We start from the raw sequence: 19930 nt of genomic DNA, 5'->3' as shown, positions 1-19930 counted from the left end.
CTCCAGGTCGTCTTTTTTTTTCTTCCCGTTATGCATTTTTATTAGTCCTGGAAAACATGTAAGGCATATGGTAACATTACACATTGAAGCATTACAAGCTCTAGAGCCCATACTGTGGACAGCATGGCACCACGTACGCAGTAAAACCCAGTCAAGCACAGAAGCAGCATCAATTCAAAGGGTTTAAAAAACAAAGTGGGGACAACTTAATAGAAGGAATAGAACACTATAGACAGAAGGAACGAAAACAACACTATAGACAGAAGGAACGAAAACAACACTATAGACAGAAGGAACGAAAACAACACTATAGACAGAAGGAACGAAAACAACACTATAGACAGAAGGAACGAAAACAACACTATAGACAGAAGGAACAAAAACAACACTATAGACAGAAAGAGAGAAGGAATGAAAACCTAGCAAACAAATCAACGTGTAGGTAGAATAGCTGTCTCACAGTAAACCGTGTGTGGAAACTGAGCTGTCTGGACGGGAAAGTGACAATGGACCTGTTTTTCTGAAGCTTTCCCATAGACGGGTTCATGTGCATCTCGTTATGAGGCTGACTTGACAGTGTCAGATGGGGGAAGAGGAGGGGGAATGGGAGTGGGTGCAGTGAGGAGAGGGGGGGGGGGGGGGGGGGAGCAGGTATGGGTGCAGTGAGGAGAGGGGGGGGGGGGAGCAGGTATAGGTGCAGGGATTTGGCTGCTGTTGGCACCGTGATGATGAGGGTGGAAAGGGACTCCCTCTGCACAGAGCCACTACTGAACTATACAGTGGAAGGAATAGTGAACTATACACACACACGTGCCTTTTTTCCAGGTCACCTACACACAGATCCTAGTGTACTATACATATCGTAACAAACCTAGCCAAATGCACCAGACACTCACAGCATTTCTATAGAGTCGTGGAATATGTTGGTAGTTGGCACATGGCAACAGTTTTTAGTGATTGCTAATGAAGAGCCAGAGACAGCCAGAAATGGTTGGGTGGTTTTCTTTTAGGGAAGGGGGGGGGGGGTGTGTGTGGGGAGGATGGGTGGGGGCTGTATGGCTCTGGATGTGGTAACAACCGTCAGACTGGGATTCTCTTTCTAACTAGGAATACACTCCACCAAGCACTGCGATTGACATAAGACTGGAAAGGAGGACGATATAGTGTGTGTGAGAGAGAGAAAAACGAAGAACAGATGTACTCAAATGTAGTCATTTCTGATCAAGAGTAAGGGAAGCTGTTTGGAATGACCTGTGAGAAACCATGTGAAACAGTGACATTAAGACCTGCCAATCAAAGGAACCCTGTTATCTAGAACAATACAGCTGGGAGCTGTGATGTTTTCCGATGCATGAAATGCCCTAGTTTCTTGAAGGATCATCGCTGGTTTTAGAGCTCTTGCATAAGAATGTGTGTCTGGCTGGAAAAGCAATTCAAGCTGACACACAACGTAAATTCACCAAGCTGGAAAAGCAATCGGGCACTAGGGGTTGGGAGGAGTGGGTTAGGGCTCAGGCACAGCCAACATCAGATTCATCCTGTCCTCTCTGACACCCAGTTACACCCCACGCCCTAGCCACTCACTACACCCACCCACCCACCCACCCGTGTGCTGCAGCTGAGTTCATCTAAGAGACCTTTTGGTTTTATCAAACAGGAAGAAAAACATTGAATCAAATGACATATAATCTCTGCACCACATGCCATTGGATGCATGCAATTTAATTCCAGATGTTAATGTGATGTGTGCGTATGGTGTGATGAGTGTGTGTATGGAGAGGGGAGAGGGCGGGGCTTTGGCTAACTGATAATTGACTAGAACCAAAGAGCTCTCGAGGTGCAATAGAGGATAGTGGAATGTCTGAGACCAACAGGCTGTATGTGAACTGGGATCGGCTTTCGGGCGGATATGTTGCGTCTGGGACAGATCTAGAGCTGCGTTTCTATCTGTGCAGCTGTGAAATATGGCCTCGCTATGACATCCGCTACACATCTGCTACCTCACTCTCTCTCATCCCATACAAACCATTTGGAGTCAGGCTAAGAGAAACAGGAAACCGAAGTATGGTGGTGTTCACAAAGCTAAACTAGAGAGGTGGATGAAAGAAATGGTCCATGATTCACCTGGTTATGTATATTTTTGAATGGATGTTTTATTTATCTTTTTAGGGTTTTTTGGTTGCAATTCTAAGAAGATTGTAGTTTGTGTGCTTTGCTGTGCAGCCTAATCGTCCATGCACCTTGTCCATGCACTCATCCCTGTTATGGAGATTACATGGTGTGGTTGTTAACGCATAGGCCTGTCGACTGATGTGGGCGTCAGTTTGTTGTTGTAGACGTCTGAGGCCTGATAATACTCTATTGACACATTTCACTGATCTGAGATCAGCGAGGACTGTGAGGAGTTTGGATATGGAGGGAGGTGCCTCTCAACAAGGTAGTGTGTCTGTGTGTCTGTGTATGTGTGTGTTAGGATCGAGTCATGAGAGCAAGACCCCAACCAATCAGAAATGACTAAAACCTTTTGTAAACTGTAGCAAAATTCTATCATCACCCATAAGCATTTGGGACAGAAATCATACACAGATTGTTTTTGTTTTTCTACAAGGTCATAGGAAAAGTACCCCAAAACATTTTTTTTCCTTCTCCTTTTCATTGAATGCACCGTTGTAGTCAAGGCATTGACAGAGGAGTACATACAGTTTTGGCACAAATGGTCAGGCCCAACAGAAAGGCTCATCACATTGAAAAGGAATGTAGTTAGGCAGGTCCCACCGTAAAGAGTATGAACTTTGAACTTTAAACCCCTTGGAAAACAAACCAAAAAAAAACATAGGTCAAACCAAAAAAAAAGAACATATTAAGTAAAACATCCTTTTACTGAAGCATTAGCTTCTCACATGGCATTCAGAAAACAGAAACACCGTCCACAGGTTCACAGAAGGAGCCCAGCAGATCAGAAAAGAACACTAACCAGAGCCTGACAGAACACAGTCACTCCCCACACCGGCATGGCACTCACACTCAGTCCCAGGCCCACTGCTGTCCCCGCTACACCGGGTCGTCCCTTTCACAGCCCCGGATGAATGAATGGTATGACTTGAGCTGCCACCCAGGAGAAGCTGGCAGAGGGTAGAGGAGGAGATGTGTGCTTGTGTTTCGCGTGCATGCAAAAGTGTCACTTCCGCTGTACTTCCAGTGAGTTTCAGCAGATACAGTATGGTCTCTTTGAGTGGGGAAAGAACGGAGCGGATTCAGAGCCAGCGGGACTGGAGTGGGACTGCCACGCCTGGAAGTGCATTAAGATCAGCGAGCAGAGTGCAAAATACCTATACCAACTGTCCTGTTAACATTGGCCTCATCAGAGAAGGGGAGGAGCGAGAGAAAGAGAGGATTAGAGCTAGACAGCTGTGAAGATAAAGAGTGTAAGGAAGGGGAGGTTGTAATGGGGTTGAGGAGGGGCAGGTGGGAGTCTTTTTTCGTAACCTGACAAACGACCTGAGGACACACACATCTTCACACACAATGACTGACACACAACATGAGGGAGGCCACTCATGCTAACACAACAACCTCTTGACAAAGTCACTAGTCACCATTTGAGACTCTTCACAGACAGACTGGCAGGCAGACAGGCAAGTGTGTGAAGGGCATGGATTCTCACATCTTTCCAAATGGGAGAGTAGTGGGGTGTTTTTGAAGTCCGTACTGCAGGACTCCTGCTCATAACAGGTTTAGCTTCCGTCCATATTGTATTATAGACAATTCATCTCTGACGTGAGAACGAGTATCAGATTCATTCAATATAATTTAGAGGAGGTCGAAAACAAAACCCTGCTTCATTGATACAAAGGGGTCCCCTATAATCAACTTCTGAAAACCAGTCTTGCTGTTCTAAATTATGTCCACAAGGGGCAGCAGTGCATTCGTATGGGAGAGGCCAACTATTGATTGTGGCCCGAGGTGGCCACCCCCACACAGACTATATGGGATTTGAATGTCCTCATAATATAGTGATACAAAGAGAAATATTTCCAGAGTGTAGTAACTAGGATGTTAGCCTGATTTTACTGCTCTGTACTACAGCTTTAATACTAAAGCCGGGGGTTTCATTAGCCACTTTACTGCTCTGTAATACTGCTCACTCACTCACTCGCTCACTCAGATAGACTGAGAAATAGACCACAGCGCCATCTCTGACGAGCCTGTTGCCTGTTGCTATGCCGACCAGAGAGAGAGAGAGCGATGGAGAGAAAGGAGAAGGGGGAGGGATGGGTGAGAATGCACACCAGCAGGAGTTTTTTACCCTTCTAAACCCGCCTGTTCCAGATCAGGGCAAACGACAGGCGAGCGGTCACTGTGAAAGGAGTGGAATGTCAGGGGAGGAACAGGGTCTGATATCAAGGAACTGGGCGGCATTCACTCTATCTTACTCCATTCAAATGTCTTAGTGTCTCTACACAACACTGCCTCTTTGAACACATCGTCCTGTGTGTGTGTGTGTGTGTGTGTGTGTGTGTGTGGGCCCCTTGTTTGAAGAGAAACTATTTTCTCTCCTAATTGGCACTGTGCGCTGCTTGCCAACAGTTGGTTCATTAGAAACATCAGTGTGTGTACAGAGCACCAAAACTAAGCCCTGATTTCTCCCTCCCTATTTAGTACTGGACCAAATGGCTCATTAATTCTCTGTCTGGAGCTTCATCCTGTCACACGCTATTGTCTGGTCTCTAGTGTGTCACCTCTAGGATTATGGGACATGTAGTGTGGGCTCAGCTGTGAGGTGGAGCTGTGTGATACTAGAAGTGCCATGGCATTTAAGGGATGTGCCACTAACCTTTCTTCATATACTTAAATAAAGAGTGGGTAGTGGGGATTGACAGGGGAGTTCTGTAACCACTGGCTTTGGAGTCAAGCATCACACAGCCATGCAAACATCTCCAGGGGAGCTGATAGCCAATCACAGACAAGCAAACACTGACTGACTCATGCACAGTGACATAACACAACACTGGACCGTATGTGAGATGGTGGGTGGGTGTGGTTCTGTCTGTCTGTCTGTGGGTTTATACCACAGGGAGAGGGGGAAGGTAGGGGGAACTCAGTAGAGGGAGAGGAAGGAGAGGTGGCAGGTGGAAGTCAGCGCAGGGCAATCTAGCATAGTGGGAGTTGACATGGAGAGGGACATGGAGGGAGGAGGGGCACTGTGTGAGTTGGAATGGGTCGAATTATCATTGTCTAGGCAACAGTGATGCGCCCCAGGCCTGGGCATTATACCCACACTGTCCCTCTGTGTCTCTCTCTCTCTGACTCTCTCTCTGGGGTCTCAACAGGCAACACCTTCAGACTGTTATGACATGAGTCATAGGAGAGCATATAGTAGTGGTCATTTTCCCATGGTGGCGAGGTGAGGGCGGGAACTGTTTTGTGAGCCCGGCTATCATTAAGGTGCACTGGGGATGAGGGAGGGTGAGGGATTCAGAAATAAAGTGACCCTTGCTTGAGTGGGGGAGGAGAGAGAGGGGAAGAGGGGGAGGGCTGGGTATAGGCCCAGGCCTGAGCATTCGCTGTCAGAGTGGACTGGGGAGGGGTCTGAGAGATGATGGTAGGGATGACAGATTGACTGCTGTGCAATGAGTCTATAAAGCCCACCCCCATCCCCCGCTCTCCCAAGTCCAACCCACACACACCACACCTCCCTTTCCCTCCCCCACCACATTTCCCCTGCCCTGTCACCCCCTCCCAAACCAAACCCCTGCTCCCAGGACAAGAGCTCCCCGATGGTCTGCCTGCCTGACTATCCATCCATCCACCAATCCCTCACTCTCACTTCTCCTCTTTCTTGGGCTCCTCCTTCTTCTCCTCTTTCTTCACCTCGTTTTTCTCCTCGTTTTTCTCCTCCTTCTTCGGCTCTTCCTTCTTCTCTTCTTTCTTGTCCTCCTTCTTGGAGTCATCCTTCTTCTTGTCGTCTTTCTTCTTGTCCTCCTTTTTCTTGTCCTCCTTCTTCTCCTCTTTCTTCTCCTCCTCTGGCATGGGCTCGGTGATGAGGATCACCTTGCCGATGTTGTTTCTCTCCTGCATTCTCCGCATGGCATCGCCCACCTGGATAGAGAAGCAGAGGCAGAGAGACAGACATGAACAAATTAATGATGGACAGTGGGAGAGGGGGAGGGAGAGTAGATATCCGTCTATCATCATGTGTCCAGGACTGCTGGTTTGTCTTTCACACAAATATGCATACATAGCCACATAAACCCCCCACCCCCCACACACACACACTAAAATTGCTCACCAAACCCTTAGAAGGAGATGAGGCCAGGCACCACACGCATAAATTGCCCAGTCTATCACTCCTTAAACAAACTAGAGGCAAGTATCAGAACAAGGGAGAGTGAAGTTTGTACAAACTTTAGTGGGAGGATGTATTAATAACTGAGAGAGATGGAGAAGGATGGAGTAAACGTGAGCCTGAGTCAGTGCTTGACGGAGAGAAAGCAAGGGCAAAAGCTGTAGATGGAGAATCATGTAGATCGAGAGAAAGAACAAAGAAAAACTGGTGGGATTATGAATCAGTATTCTGTGTTTAAAAATTCAAATGCACTGCTAAATTCGACGTTTATTTCCATGTGAAAGTGCTACAGTTTAAAACTGTCTATGTCGTCCCCGTATGTTTCATTAAACCACAGGATAGATAACGCGTAGGGGACTCATTGAGAGCTGGACAATTTATTGATCATGTCACATTACCATCATTGACTGACTGGTTCCTAGGTGCCTGTCACAGCGTCACGTCAGAGGCCGGTCCCCAGGGTTGTGCCACAGCCCGGGTTGATTGACCCATAGGTTTCTTGCCTACTTGTCAGTCATAGTGACAAAGGGGCGGATCCTAGACAGGCCAGCCCCACCCTATATCGACCCGCTCGTCTCTGCCTAATGTCTGCGTCTGTCTCTCCATCAGAGGAGGCTGGTGGGAGGAGCAATAGGAGGACGGGCTCTGTGTAATGGCTGGAATGGAATTCATGGAACGGAGTCAAACGTGGTTTCCGTATGTTTGATGTGTTTGATACCGTTTCATTTAATCCATTCCAGCCATTACAATGAGCCCGTCCTCTTATAGATCATCCTACCAGCTTCCTCTGCACTCCACCCCTCCCTTCTACCCCCCACCCACGCCAGCCCGCACAGGCAGGCAGGCAGACCACCGAAAGACCAATGCCACGGCAACAGAGGGCCATCTCCTAGCAACCCAAAGCCTTGTCAAAGCTTGGCCCTGAGACACACACACACACACACAGGCATGGAAGAGGGGGAGTCATGTCGGAGTTAAGGAGGGAGAGGTGATATTCAGGTGATATTCAGATGGACAGAATGCTTAAAGATGCAGTCCGGGATCTTAAGCACTTACAAATTTGTAACATATTGTATGAATTAGAATTATTAACATATCATACGAATTGCCCAAAAATGCTATATATAAAAAAAATATATATATTTTTTAATATATTTTTTATTTTTCAGGACGTAACATGCCATGATAAATGGTAGTACACAATTGTGCACAATTTCCGGGGACCCATTTTGACTTGTGAACACTACTTTCAAAATTACTGGCTGACATTATACAAAAGCTCTGGAACACCACTTTAATGAAAAACCTATGAAGGGGAGGAGGAGGTGGAGGAGGAGAGGACTGAGACTCTGGAGGTGCGGTAATCAGGGGCGGGGACGCCAGGGATTTATAAGTGTAGCTTGTGTGAATGAAACCACAACGAGCCCAATTACTGAAGCAGCACTGTAATTGTTGTTCGTACTCAAGCATCCAGCCTTCAGTCACTCACTGCTCCGCTCTCTCTCTCTCTGAAAGTCTGCCTCAGCCGTCTAACTGAGTGTTCTCACAGTGAGTGGCTCCCTACCTCCCTGCAGTGTATGCACTAATAATCACAACTAGAAGCTCTGTCTGTCTGTCTGTCTGTCTGTCTGTCTGTCTGTCTGTCTGTCTGTCTGTCTGTCTGTCTGTCTGTCTGTCTGTCTGTCTGTCTGTCTGTCTGTCTGTCTGTCTGTCTGTCTGTCTGTCTGTCTGTCTGTCTGTCTGTCTGTCTGTCTGTGAGTCTGTCAGTCTGAGAACGGTAAGACCCTCTAGACATCAGAGCTGACGAACCGGCACCCCCCTGTATATATTGTTCTTTTTTTACTGCTCCTCTTTAATTACTTGTTACTTTTATCTCTTATTCTCATCCGTATTTTTTTCAACTGCACTGTCGGTTAGGGGCTCGTAAGTAAGCTTTTCACTGTAAGGTCTACACCTGTTGTATTCGGCGCACGTGACTAATATAATTTGATTTGATATGCTCTACAGTACAAAGCCCTGACGGAGTTGCTCAATATGAGTTAACATGTTTAATATAGTGCAGACATGGAGCAGGACAGGATAGATCAGAGGGGGGGGGGGGGGGGGGGGGGGGGGGGGTGATAGATGGAGTCAGGGTGTGGTGTCTGGGATCCCCGGGGCACATTAATCGATAGACCATCTTATTAATTCAAGTTTAAGAGCTGTTTTATGCTGATGATATGTAATAGAATTCACACCAAGAGGAATTGTAACAGCTATTACTACATGCCACTTCCTGTTACAATCATCTTTCCTTGAACTCTATCCACCGCATTTCTCTATCCTTCTCTCATCTACCCTCTTCCATCCTCCACTCCTTCATCCCATTCTGTCTCTCGTTGTCATACCCGGGGCCCCTCCCTAAGACAGAAGCGCTGGCAGACCAACGGGGAGTTACCATGGCAACAGGAGAGAAAATGAGAAAAAGATACACAGAGAGAAAGGGAGGGTGTGAGGCGGAGAAAGAGAGAGTTCAGAGAGTAAGTGAATAAGCTGTGGATACAGACAGACAGAGAGAGAGAGAGAGAGAGACCGAGAGAGAGAGAGACCGAGAGAGAGAGCGAGACAGAGAGACAGAGAGAGAGAGAGAGCGAGACAGAGAGAGCGCGAGACAGAGCGAGACAGAGAGCGAGACAGAGAGAGAGAGAGGCAGACAGAGAGAGAGAGAGAGAGAGTGAGACAGAGAGAGAGTGAGACAGAGAGAGAGAGAAACACTTCTCTCTGGTCAGTATCACAGGCCTAACCATTGACTGGCCCTAGCATTAACCAATGAACATATCAGTCCCCTCTTTCTTCCCCCTCTCTCCCCTTCTCTCACCCTCTCTCTATCCCTCTCTCTGTCAATCTGATTCTGTCTTTCACTCAAAGAGACATCTGATGGAGGGAGAGACTTTTATTCACAGACACATGTGCCTAATCCCATCCAGTCTCATAGAGCCACGCCCAACCATACACCCACACATGCACACACACAAACACGCATAAACACAAACGCACACCCACACACCTGTTCGAGGTGATAGGTGGAGTCGATGCGTGGTTTGATCTTGCCCTGCCTATAGAGGTCCAGGATGGTGGTCATGGCCTGCAGGATGACCTCCACCTCTCCGTCCAGGTAGCCCAGGTGGAAGCCACACACTGACTTGTTGTTCTGGATCAGGCTGAGTGTGTGGATGGAGAACTGGTGGTACCAGGTCTTAGCCACCGCCAGAAGGTTCTTCTTCTGGCCTGCTAGCATGTTAGCTGCGCCTGCAAGGGGAGAGAGCGCAAAGGGTTAAAGGGTGTTAATGCGTTAAAACGGGTTGCCTCTAATAGTGTGTGTGTGTGTGTGTGTGTGTGTGTGTGTGTGTGTGTGAGAGAATGGGGCAGGGGTCCTGGTGTCGGTTTTATTCTCAGTGTAGGGTCAGTTTGGGTCTGTGTATAATTGATTGACTGATCAGCCATTGTTCCCCAGTCCACTTCAGCCCACTTCAGTCCACTTCAGTCTCATCTACCCCAACTCCCTCTTTCTCCCTCTACCTCCCTTGCTCTGGCCTTACCCTCTCTGCCCTCAACTTTTTGTCGCCAGGTCCCCCTCTTTTATCTCTCTTTAACATTATCTTTTCAGTATGTCCCATTTCAGTGCCATTTTCCCGATGGACAGTTCTATTACCAGGCTGAGGTCCTGGCAGGTACCACATAGCCTACAATCCTCACCCACCCACCCACTCACTCACCCCTCCTCTCTTCCTCTTTTCTTTCCCCCGTTCTGCCTCTCTTCCTTTATGCTCTCAGTCTCTTTCCTGTTCCCTCTCTCTGTCCTCGTTTCTCCCTCCCAGCCTCACTTTCCACACATCCCCTTTTCTCTCTCAATCTCTGTTCTCATAACCCTCTCTGCCCTCCTCTCTCTCTTTCTCGCTCTGTCTCATCCTCTCTCTTTCACCATCTCCCTCTCTCCTGTGGATGGGACACAAAAGCGTGCTTAGAGAGAGGAGAGGGAGCTGGAGAGGTATTCAGTCTGCTACAATTCAGACATTCCAGGTTCCGTGTGGATAGAACGCCCATTGTTCCGCCATGCATACTTCTGATAAACTGGTAAGGGAGCAGCAGGGAGGGAGGGGGGAGGGAGTGTTGGGGTGGGGGGGTTAGAGAAGGGTTGAGCGGCTGAAAGGATCAGGGTGGTTAGTCTTCTTTGCAACATGCAGAAGGCAAGGCCCTGTTCTCCAGGCATGCCTCCCAAGCCCACTGTCCCATGCATGCCATGCCCGCTGCAAATTGGCATCATCACAGAGAGAGACTACAGAGGCCTTTCCACACACACACACACACACACACACACACACACACACACACACACACACACACACACACACACACACACACACACACACACACACACACACACACACACACGGACCTCTGTAGGGAAGCAGTGCACCCAGGAAGTGCCTAATAATTCACAACCCTTTGTGTATGTTTTGTGCACACTGTGCTATTTGTGTTCTAAACCACTGGTATTGATATGTCTTGAAATAAAGCAAAGTATGATTGGGGTCTTTTGTCCTTCCTGTCTCACCGTAGGTGATGAGCTTGCCCATGGGCTTCAGCAGGTTGTAAGCCTTGTGGGTGTCTGAGCCTCCCAGAGGATCCAGCACAATATCCAGCCCTGGAGGAGAGGAGAGGAGAGGAGAGGAGAGGAGAGGAGGAGGAGAGGAGAGGAGAGGAGAGGAGAGGGAGAGGAGAGGAGAGGAGAGGAGGGAAAGAGAGAGGAGGTAGTCAGTACAGCTCAATGTTGCTTGGTTGGTATCCTATTAGAATGCCGGTGGTGTAGAGGGAGGAGGGCAGGCCTTGCTATGTTTTTGCAGAACAGCTCATACATATGCCAAATGACGGGAGGGGAGAGAACGCTGGAATTCTACTCATTTTAATGTCACTGATAAGACAAGGAATAAACATTATCCTATCCTAGTCTGTTGGAGTTCCATTCCATTCCCAGGTAGTGATTTCTTGGAGAGAATAAATAATAAACTAAAGCTTGAGACCCAGGCTCATTCAGTTTCTCTGCAACGTTTTATATATCTTTGCTCATGCTGCCTCGATCTTTCCCAATGATGGTTTTTTTTCTGTGAATGTGGGTCTCCTTAAAGTGGGTTAGTCCTCCTCTCCTCTCCTCTCCTCTCCTCTCCTCTCCTCTCCTCTCCTCTCCTCTCCTCTCCTCTCCTCTCCTCTCCTCTCCTCTCCTCTCCTCTCCTCTCCTCTCCTCTCCTCTCCTCTCCCCATTAGCTGATAGTCCCGTTGATTCACAAGGCTCTCAGGAGGACCCTGCCCTAACTGAGCCACAGTCACACAGACCGACAAACTCTTCATCGATCCCTGCCGCTAATTTGACATGTTCTTCTGTCCAGAATATCAGTTATCCCCCCCCCCCCCCCTCTCTGTGTCTCTCTGTCTCTCTCGCTCTTTCTCTGTCTCGCTGCTGCGAGGGGTACTACCAAATGAGCTCCTGGTATAAAATCCTCCACCCTGCTTCTATGAAACCAGAGGTAAGTGAGTAAAGAGTGAGGAATTGGAGGACGTTCTGTTTCGGTGATGAGCGATGAATTGAATGTCTCCTAAGGCAGAAAGCGGGAGGGATCTTAAGAGCCCTGGCCTTGGGGATACGTTGGGGGATGTGATCCACACTGAGTCACAGGCTTCTCAAATACTTTGTCTGAGCGGAAAAGCACTTTTCTGTCTAGTGCCCATTACACCACCGACCGTCTCAAATGCACCCCAGCTATCAGGGCTGAGAGTCGTGACACAGCGAAATGGAAACGTCTAGCAGTTTGTTATCTGCAAATGGAAGACAAACACAACACTGCAACTACAGAGTATTCCTTAGGACAAACGGTCGCATGACTCAGGGCCCATTACCCATCTCAGTATACTTATATCACGGATCATATTGTGGAAAGTATGGGTCACACCATGCTTATGTCCCAAATGGCGCCCTAGTCCCTATGTAGTGAACTACTTTCGACTAGGGCCCATAGGGTGCACTATATAGGCATTAGGGTTCCAATTGAGACGCAGCCCATCTCCGTGCTGTAAGATAGGTCAGATGACCCCTGACCTCTCACCTTTGGGGCTGATCTTGCGGACCTCCTCCACGTAGTCCCGTGTACGGTAGTCAATGCAGTGCGTGACTCCGCCCTGGCTGATGGTCTCGTGCTTACTGGCCGACGCCGTCCCGAACACGGTCACGTCCTTCACTGTCTGGCACAGCTGGGTGGCCGCGATGCCCACACCACCTGGAGAGAGAGAAGTTGTTAGGAGAAAACGTAGAGATGGTAGATGTTGTTGCAGGTTATACGTCCTGCCATGTTATAATACAACAGAGACAAAAGCTCCCAACATGTCATACACATAACCCCTAGTAGATTACATTTCTCAATTGTTGCTTTTTCTGTGTATTATTTTCCATGTAGAATTGTTTTTGTTGATATATTATTATTGTTGCTCAAACATATTGTTCATTTACAGTGTGTAATACTAATATATACATTGTGTGTAATACAGTGTGTAATACTAATATATACATTGTGTGTAATACAGTGTGTAATACTAATATATACATTGTGTGTAATACAGTGTGTAATACTAATATATACATTGTGTGTAATACTAATATATACATTGTGTGTAATAGAGTGTGTAATACTAATATATACATTGTGTGTAATACAGTGTGTAATACTAATATATATACACATTGTGTGTAATACAGTGTGCAATACAGTGTGTAATACTAATATATACATTGTGTGTAATACAGTGTGCAATACAGTGTGTAATACTAATATATACATTGCTTTGGCGACCACCCAGTCATGCCAATAAAGCAGAGAGAGAGGATAGGGAGACAAAGACGGGTGGTTAAGACTTGTGTATGTATCCCTTAGTTTTCTACCTAAACAGGGTAACTATGGGGAGGAAGTATAATACCGAATAACTTCTATCCAAGCTTCACCAATCATTACCTCAAGAGATACTCACTCAGGGAGACACCTCCAACTCAATTCAACTCAGCTGATATAAAAATGTCTTGAGGCACCCATAAATTCCATTATATACATCCATTCTATTGCAGGGAAATGGGATTTGTTTTGTTTACTGGGACAGGCCGGGTCAGTCAATAAGAGGCTGGCTGTGTGTGTGTGGGGGGCTCAGGGGTAAGCAAGGAGAGCATTAAGCACACATCACGTTACCTCCTACCCGCCGCCCTGGGCAAAAAGGAACACCCAAAACTAGACGTAGAGACACACAAACATCCACAACTACAGAAAGTAGCCATTGTACGTCAAATGACAATGGTTGACTTTAGCTCTATGCAAGATGACCTGACTAAGAATCTAGGGTAATTTGGGGTATTTGTTTTGGCTATGGGAGCAATGTGTGACATGGGGTCAAGAAAACAAGAAAACATTGTTTCGTAACTGTGCCAGTTGAAACAAAACCTTCTCATATGGGAATACATCTTTGAAACGACAAACAATGTATTGTCAATGATGACCTTTGTAGACAAAGTGGCAGTTGTGTGAGAGCATTGCTTTCTGTAGGTGTAACTTACATCAGCATGGCTGTTTGATGTAGTATCGGTGTGTGTGTGTGTATGATTCACTGTTTTTGAACATACTGTATGTGTGTGTGTGTATGTCACTGTGTGTGTCTTAAGCCTGGTCTCAATAGGTTACTGTTCAGTAGTGGGGCAGAACAGAGAGGACAGAAGGAGACTGACTGGATGGAGGATGTGAACTGAACGTGGTCCATAAAGGTCACTCATGCCTGACCAAGTAAAGGCCGCGACTTATCTGAGGCCAGAGCCAATAGAGCAACGCAAACAGAGATTTCACAACATGGACATTTACATTCAAAACAGACGCCTGTCTCAAGCATATTTAAACTGCTGTGGTTGACTGTGGTTATCACCAGCAACATGTTGGGATGGGAGTTGTGGTCCACTGCCTTGGTCACACTCACTCACACACCGTAAGCTTGAGTAGACAGAGACAAAGGTAACCAAGGAGAGGTTATATTTTAATCTATTGTAGTCGCTGGTTGCTAAGTCGCACAGGCAGACCTCCTCTCCCCTTTGACTCTTACAAAGAAAAGAAGAGACCTTGAGCCTATGGGAACTCAATAGACATTTCTCACTGTATTCAAGCCTGGCGAGGAAAAAGAGAGAAGGTCGGCGTCCCAAATGACACCGACGTAGAGCACTAATTTTGATCAGGGCCAACATGGCTTTGGTCAAAAGTAGTGCACTGTGTAGGGAAGAGGGTATCATTTGGAACGCAGTCAAGAACTTGATGAAATAACAAGAGCAACGGTGTTTCTGTTGGATGGCCGTGTCAGTGAGTCAGCCTGCCTCCTAACAGCTAGAACTATCTCTCCCTGTCGTTCTGTCCTCAGAGAGAAACCAAGTTTGCGTTGCCAGGGAAACCCAGGCCAAATTGGCGGCGACGACTGAGCAGAGGAGCCATTTTGATTCATTGGCTGTTTTTCCTCCAGGCAAAACAGGAGGCATTTGGTGGCAATCAGAAGCTCATCCAGGGGTAATATGAGACAGATCAGCCAGTAACACCCACCCAATCACCATATAACGACTTACCTAGAGCCAGCTGAGAGTAGACGAGTGTGTATGCGGGTGTGAAGGTGGAGAGATGAGAAATTGCTTAACCTGAAGGGTGCCAAAAAAGGAGAGGCTTTTTATATGCTTCCTCGCCACATGGACTTCTGCTCACAAATATACTTTGGTATTGCAAACCAGTAATGTGTATAGTCAATATGAAGTGTTTAGGCTGTCGGTGTAGGACAGAGTTTTGATATTTCGAGTTGGTGCCTGCCCATATCTTCTGACCACTCTGTCCCACTCTTCCACCTGTGTTAGAAATGGAGGAGGGGGCACCTGTGTCTGGCTGGAACCCCCTGAGAACCAGAGATCCAGGGCCTGTCTGCCCGTCTTGTGACCGATCCCCCATCACAAGACCCAGGCCAGCACTGCCAAGAGCCCCCCCCCCCCCCCCCCCCCCCCCCCCCCAACACACAGAGAGAGAGAGAGAGATAAGCTGAGGTAGGAGAGAGACTGCAGACAGGAACAGCCTGGATGAAAAGTCTGTTCATATCTGCTAATCTTCACAAGTATGTGCTCAGATTAAACAGTTAACCCATCGTTAACCCATTGTTTTGGTTCACATTGTTCTGTTGGTATTTCTCACTAGATTCTCGCAAACCTTCTCCCTCTCTCCCCTGTCAGTGCCCCCTTTCCATCTCTCTCTCTCATCTGCTGTATATGTGGACCAGGGCAATCTGTCTCTCTTTCCATTCCTTGTCTTCCTTTTTTTTCTTCCCTTCATTCTCCTGGCAATGTGACGTGAGGTCGTCCCCTAAACACTAACCCATTGCCTGAACACTAAACCATTGTCTGTGCCAAGATGGCAACTTAAGCAAATTCCCGCGCCTAATTCCATTCGTTCTGCTTGGGATTCAATTGAATTGGTTTCACTGAGAAGATTACGGGCCGTCAAAAGCGTTGTTTTCTCTCTCTGTCTCTCGTCTACTGACCAGGGTGTGTAGGGAGGAACAGCATACACAGTGGACTCCTGTCTCTCTCCGCACACGCACGCACACACACACACACACACACACACACACACACACACACACACACACACACACACACACACACACACACACATTTTTTGGCACCAAATACACTCTGGGGTCTCAATAACACACTCTTCTTGAGTGAATAGGAATTTTGTCCAAAACACTGTGGAATTCACTTTACTATTTAGTCCAGTATGATGTTTGTCCACACCCAGAGTTCAACGTGAGGAGAGGGTGGGGCCACTAAATGTTGTTGAGATTTCACAAAGGGAAGGAGAACACTCAAACCTCCTACTACTGTACATACTCATACCATAGTACAGTCAGTGCACACAGGCCTTTCTCACAGTCATCCACACACTGACCACTGTCTGAACGCTGCTTAAGAGGTAAGCTTGCTAGGCCACTTCCTCATCGAGCGCTAGTTTCTTAGCATAACTCAAACGGAGAAGCTAACGCACCTCAGACCGTGCTTACTGTCACTTCTAACCTAAAAAGGCTAGGTTGTGGTTATAGGTGTGGGCCCTATGGTGCTAGCAATGCTAACACTAGCTAGCACACGTGCTAATGCTAATCACGGAGAGATGTGAGGCCGCTCATGTCACGTCAGGGTTCCATGCTGTCTGCCCCATGTCATTCTCTGTGTCTCCACTCTCCAAGCTTACCATATCCCACACCCTATCATTAGCCTGTGGTGCCTGTGGCTCACAAAGAATGGAATAAAACCATAAACCCAAGAATCCTTCGTTACCAAAGGGACGGCGAACAAGATTAACAAGTCGGACATGATTGAGCAACGTTTCTTTCTCTGTTATTGTGCAAATCTTACATGAGGCTTCTTCCATGAGCATAAAACGGCAGCGGGTGCGTGTCTGTGTCTGCTATAAGGAGAGAGGACTCTGTGTTACGTAACACAGTGTTTTCCCTTGCTCTGTGTAGCTGTGAACTCGATAAGTGTTTTAATATGCTTTCTCGTATGGTACCGTCCACTCTGTACCACGTATAGGATGCACATTTTTTGTGAACTGGGTGAGTGAATTCAAAACACATCCTGTGTGAGAAGGCAGAACCTGCGATTTCCTGAGTGAGAATTCACACAATGCTAACGCACACAGAGACACTAACACACACATACACTCATTGTACACACAAACACAAACAGACATGTTCTCATAAAACCCACTGATAACCATGCACAAACAAACACATTCTTCCTAACACAAACTCACAATGTAGAAAAATAAATACCAACTCAAATGTACAGACAGACACACCTGTGTGTGTGTGTGTGTGTGTGTGTGTGTGTGTGTGTGTGTGTGTGTGTGTGTGTGGGTGGGTGGGTGGAGGGGCTTAAGTTGAATGGGGTCATAAGGCAACGGTTGTGAGTGAGAGTGTATTCTAATTGGAGGGTGGGTTGGAGGTTGGAGCAGAGGGGAGGCTGTGGAGGGGAGGCTGCGGAGGGGAGGCTGCATGCCCTGGTTTTCCTGTGCTATCAGTACAGCTGATCGGCGTCTGGGTATGATGCCAGCCAGCTAGGCCCAGAAAACAAACACAACCAGGACTCCTCTCCAACACAGCCCTTATTAGCATTGACTGAACTAGGGTAAGACCTACAGCACAGGGTAGTCAGACAGTGGGGAGTCATTGTAGACTGCTAAAGGATATGCTGAAATAGAGACGTGATTTGTCTGAAATTGTAGGATAAACTAACAAAGTGATATTCTGTATGTATCTCATATTGAGCGATATCTTCCATTCTTAGAAAAAAAAGGTGCTATCTAGAACCTAAAAGGTTTTGGCTGTCCCCATAGGAGAACCCTTTGAAGAACCTTTTTTGGTTCCAGGTAGAACCATTTTGGTTCCAGGTAGAGCCCCTTTGGGTTCCATGTGGAAACCTTTCCACAGAGGGTTCTACCTGGACTCAAAAAGGGTTCTACCTGGAACCAAAAAGGGTTCTCCTGTGGGGAGAGCTGAATAACTCTTTTGGAACCCTTTTCTAAGAGTGTAGAGTGAGCAGGTAACATCAACATCTCTGTACTTTTCACTATACTCTGTCACCTCTTTCTCTTCTCTTCCATTATCGTCTTCACTCAATCTCCTCTCCTCTCCTCTCCTCTCCTCTCCTCTCCTCTCCTCTCCTCTCCTCTCCTCTCCTCTCCTCTCCTCTCCTCTCCTCCTCTCCTCTCCTCTCCTCTCCTCTCCTCTCCCTAATGTTGATACAGGGTAGTGCTAGTCAAACCACTCAGGCCAAGGCCCAGTCAAGTGTGTATGTATGTGTGTGTATGTGTGTGTGTTAGTGGGCGTGGTGGCATGCAGGGCTGCTGGCCAGACCTAATCCATAAACACAGGGTTCAGTTCAGGGAGAGGTCGCAGGAAAAGGCTCTTGGCCGGGCACAGTTGACGCCCACCCCCCCAAACACATCCAAATGTCACTGCACTCCTTCCCTTGCCCTGTCCCTCTGGAGAAAACAAAGGAGGAAATGTATGCACGCTCTCCGATGACGTGGTATCGAGCACTGATACGCCATGGTCATGAGGAGCCTCCCCGGTGGGAGTCATGTGGAGGGGGGAGGAGGGGAGGTGGAGGACGGGAGGATGCAGATGTGCGAGCCCAGCGGACAGAGAGGGCGGGATGGTAGTAGAACAACATGCCATTGTTCGGGGAGAGGGGACGGGAACGGCCGGCCCACAGGCCCACGAGAGAGAGAGGCAGCTGGGGTCAGTCAACGGTTCACGGTTCACACACAGCCATGACACTGACACACCAGAGGAACCTCTTTATCTCTCTCTCTACAGAGCTCTCTCTCTCTCTGAGTCCCTGTAATAAACGCTATGACAGAGGTACGGTTGAGGTGTACCTTTGACTTCGGTCTCCTTAGCTGAAGTCTCTTCTCTTGGGTACAAGGACAGAGAAGGCCTATGTAATAATCCCCAGAGAGCTAAAACACTGACAGTGGTAATTATTTTGGAGAGGACATACAGTATCTTTCCTTGTCATGAGGTGGGTGGGGGGTGGTGCTGCTGCTGCAGGCAATGAGCTAGACACCTCTCTGCCTGGGTCCTCACAGTGGGAGCCAACAAGTTAGCAGCCTGTTGACAGCGCCAAGCAGCACCCCCATAGAGCCACATAGAGCTCTAGTAGTCTCTCATTCACCAGCATGGCTCTACGGCACCACAGGCCGATAAGAGGGAAGAAACGCGGAGAGAGACGGAGCGCGGAGTGCCACAACAATGACTCTGTGGTCGCCACGATAAGAAGCCGACTGTTGATCTATATATTGATTTTTTGCCAGTAAAAAAAATGACAGACAATTAAAATAATATCTGTCTGGCCATGCCCTGAGACTGGATATGAGAAATGGCTCCTTGTGTCCTCATGCAGTACCACCCACTGTTTTAATATACTATAGCTGTACAAACGGAGACACGGAATCTTATTAAAAAGCTGTCTGTGTTCACTATTAAAGACATGCATCGTGTAAAACTGTAGGTTAGAGATATGATTCAAATAGGTGGTTCTGTTTTTAATCTCGCCGGTGCAAGAGCAAGACAGCCATCCACTGACACACAACGACCCTAATAGAAAAGCACGCACGTACCGTACCATTAGTGTGGTTGCAGTTGTGCACACACACACACAAACACACACACACACAGTTTGATATCTGAAGCCATGTTGATAAAATTTTACATTTCGCGGCCACCGGAGTTTGAAACATGAATACAGTTTTCATTGAATTGTGGGTCATATCAATCCCACAAGTGATCAAAGTTCTCCACTCGCTCCCTTAAGCTAAATCGAGGGCCTAGGGGGCCATTGGACCTCCACTTAAGATGGCAATCAAACTGCATCTGGTTTCGACGGGGATTACCCCGAGGGAAAATGGCTAGCGAAAGAGCTGAGGGGGTAAAATGAAC

At 47.5% G+C, this 19930-nt stretch overlaps 1 protein-coding gene across 1 annotated transcript in view; it reads right to left on the bottom strand.

Annotated features, from left to right (window-relative positions):
* Nucleotides 1-12: 12 nt before the first annotated feature.
* LOC106607262 (NADPH-dependent quinone oxidoreductase VAT1) overlaps nucleotides 13-19930 on the bottom strand; it is a 40490-nt gene continuing 20572 nt past the window's right edge. The window contains exons 3-6 of the mRNA XM_014204055.3: nucleotides 12484-12654; nucleotides 10941-11030; nucleotides 9393-9634; nucleotides 13-6099 (exon numbers count right to left, since the gene is read on the bottom strand). Of these exons, the coding sequence (XP_014059530.1) occupies nucleotides 5824-6099; nucleotides 9393-9634; nucleotides 10941-11030; nucleotides 12484-12654 (779 nt within the window). The 3' untranslated portion in view covers nucleotides 13-5823. The remainder of the gene's footprint in view (nucleotides 6100-9392; nucleotides 9635-10940; nucleotides 11031-12483; nucleotides 12655-19930) is intronic.

The sequence above is a fragment of the Salmo salar genome, chromosome 06 (assembly GCF_965601325.2).
Source record: "Salmo salar chromosome 06, fSalSal1, whole genome shotgun sequence".
Taxonomy (NCBI): domain Eukaryota; kingdom Metazoa; phylum Chordata; class Actinopteri; order Salmoniformes; family Salmonidae; genus Salmo; species Salmo salar.
Note: the sequence above shows the minus strand (reverse complement) of the source record. Positions and strands in the feature narration are given on the sequence as shown.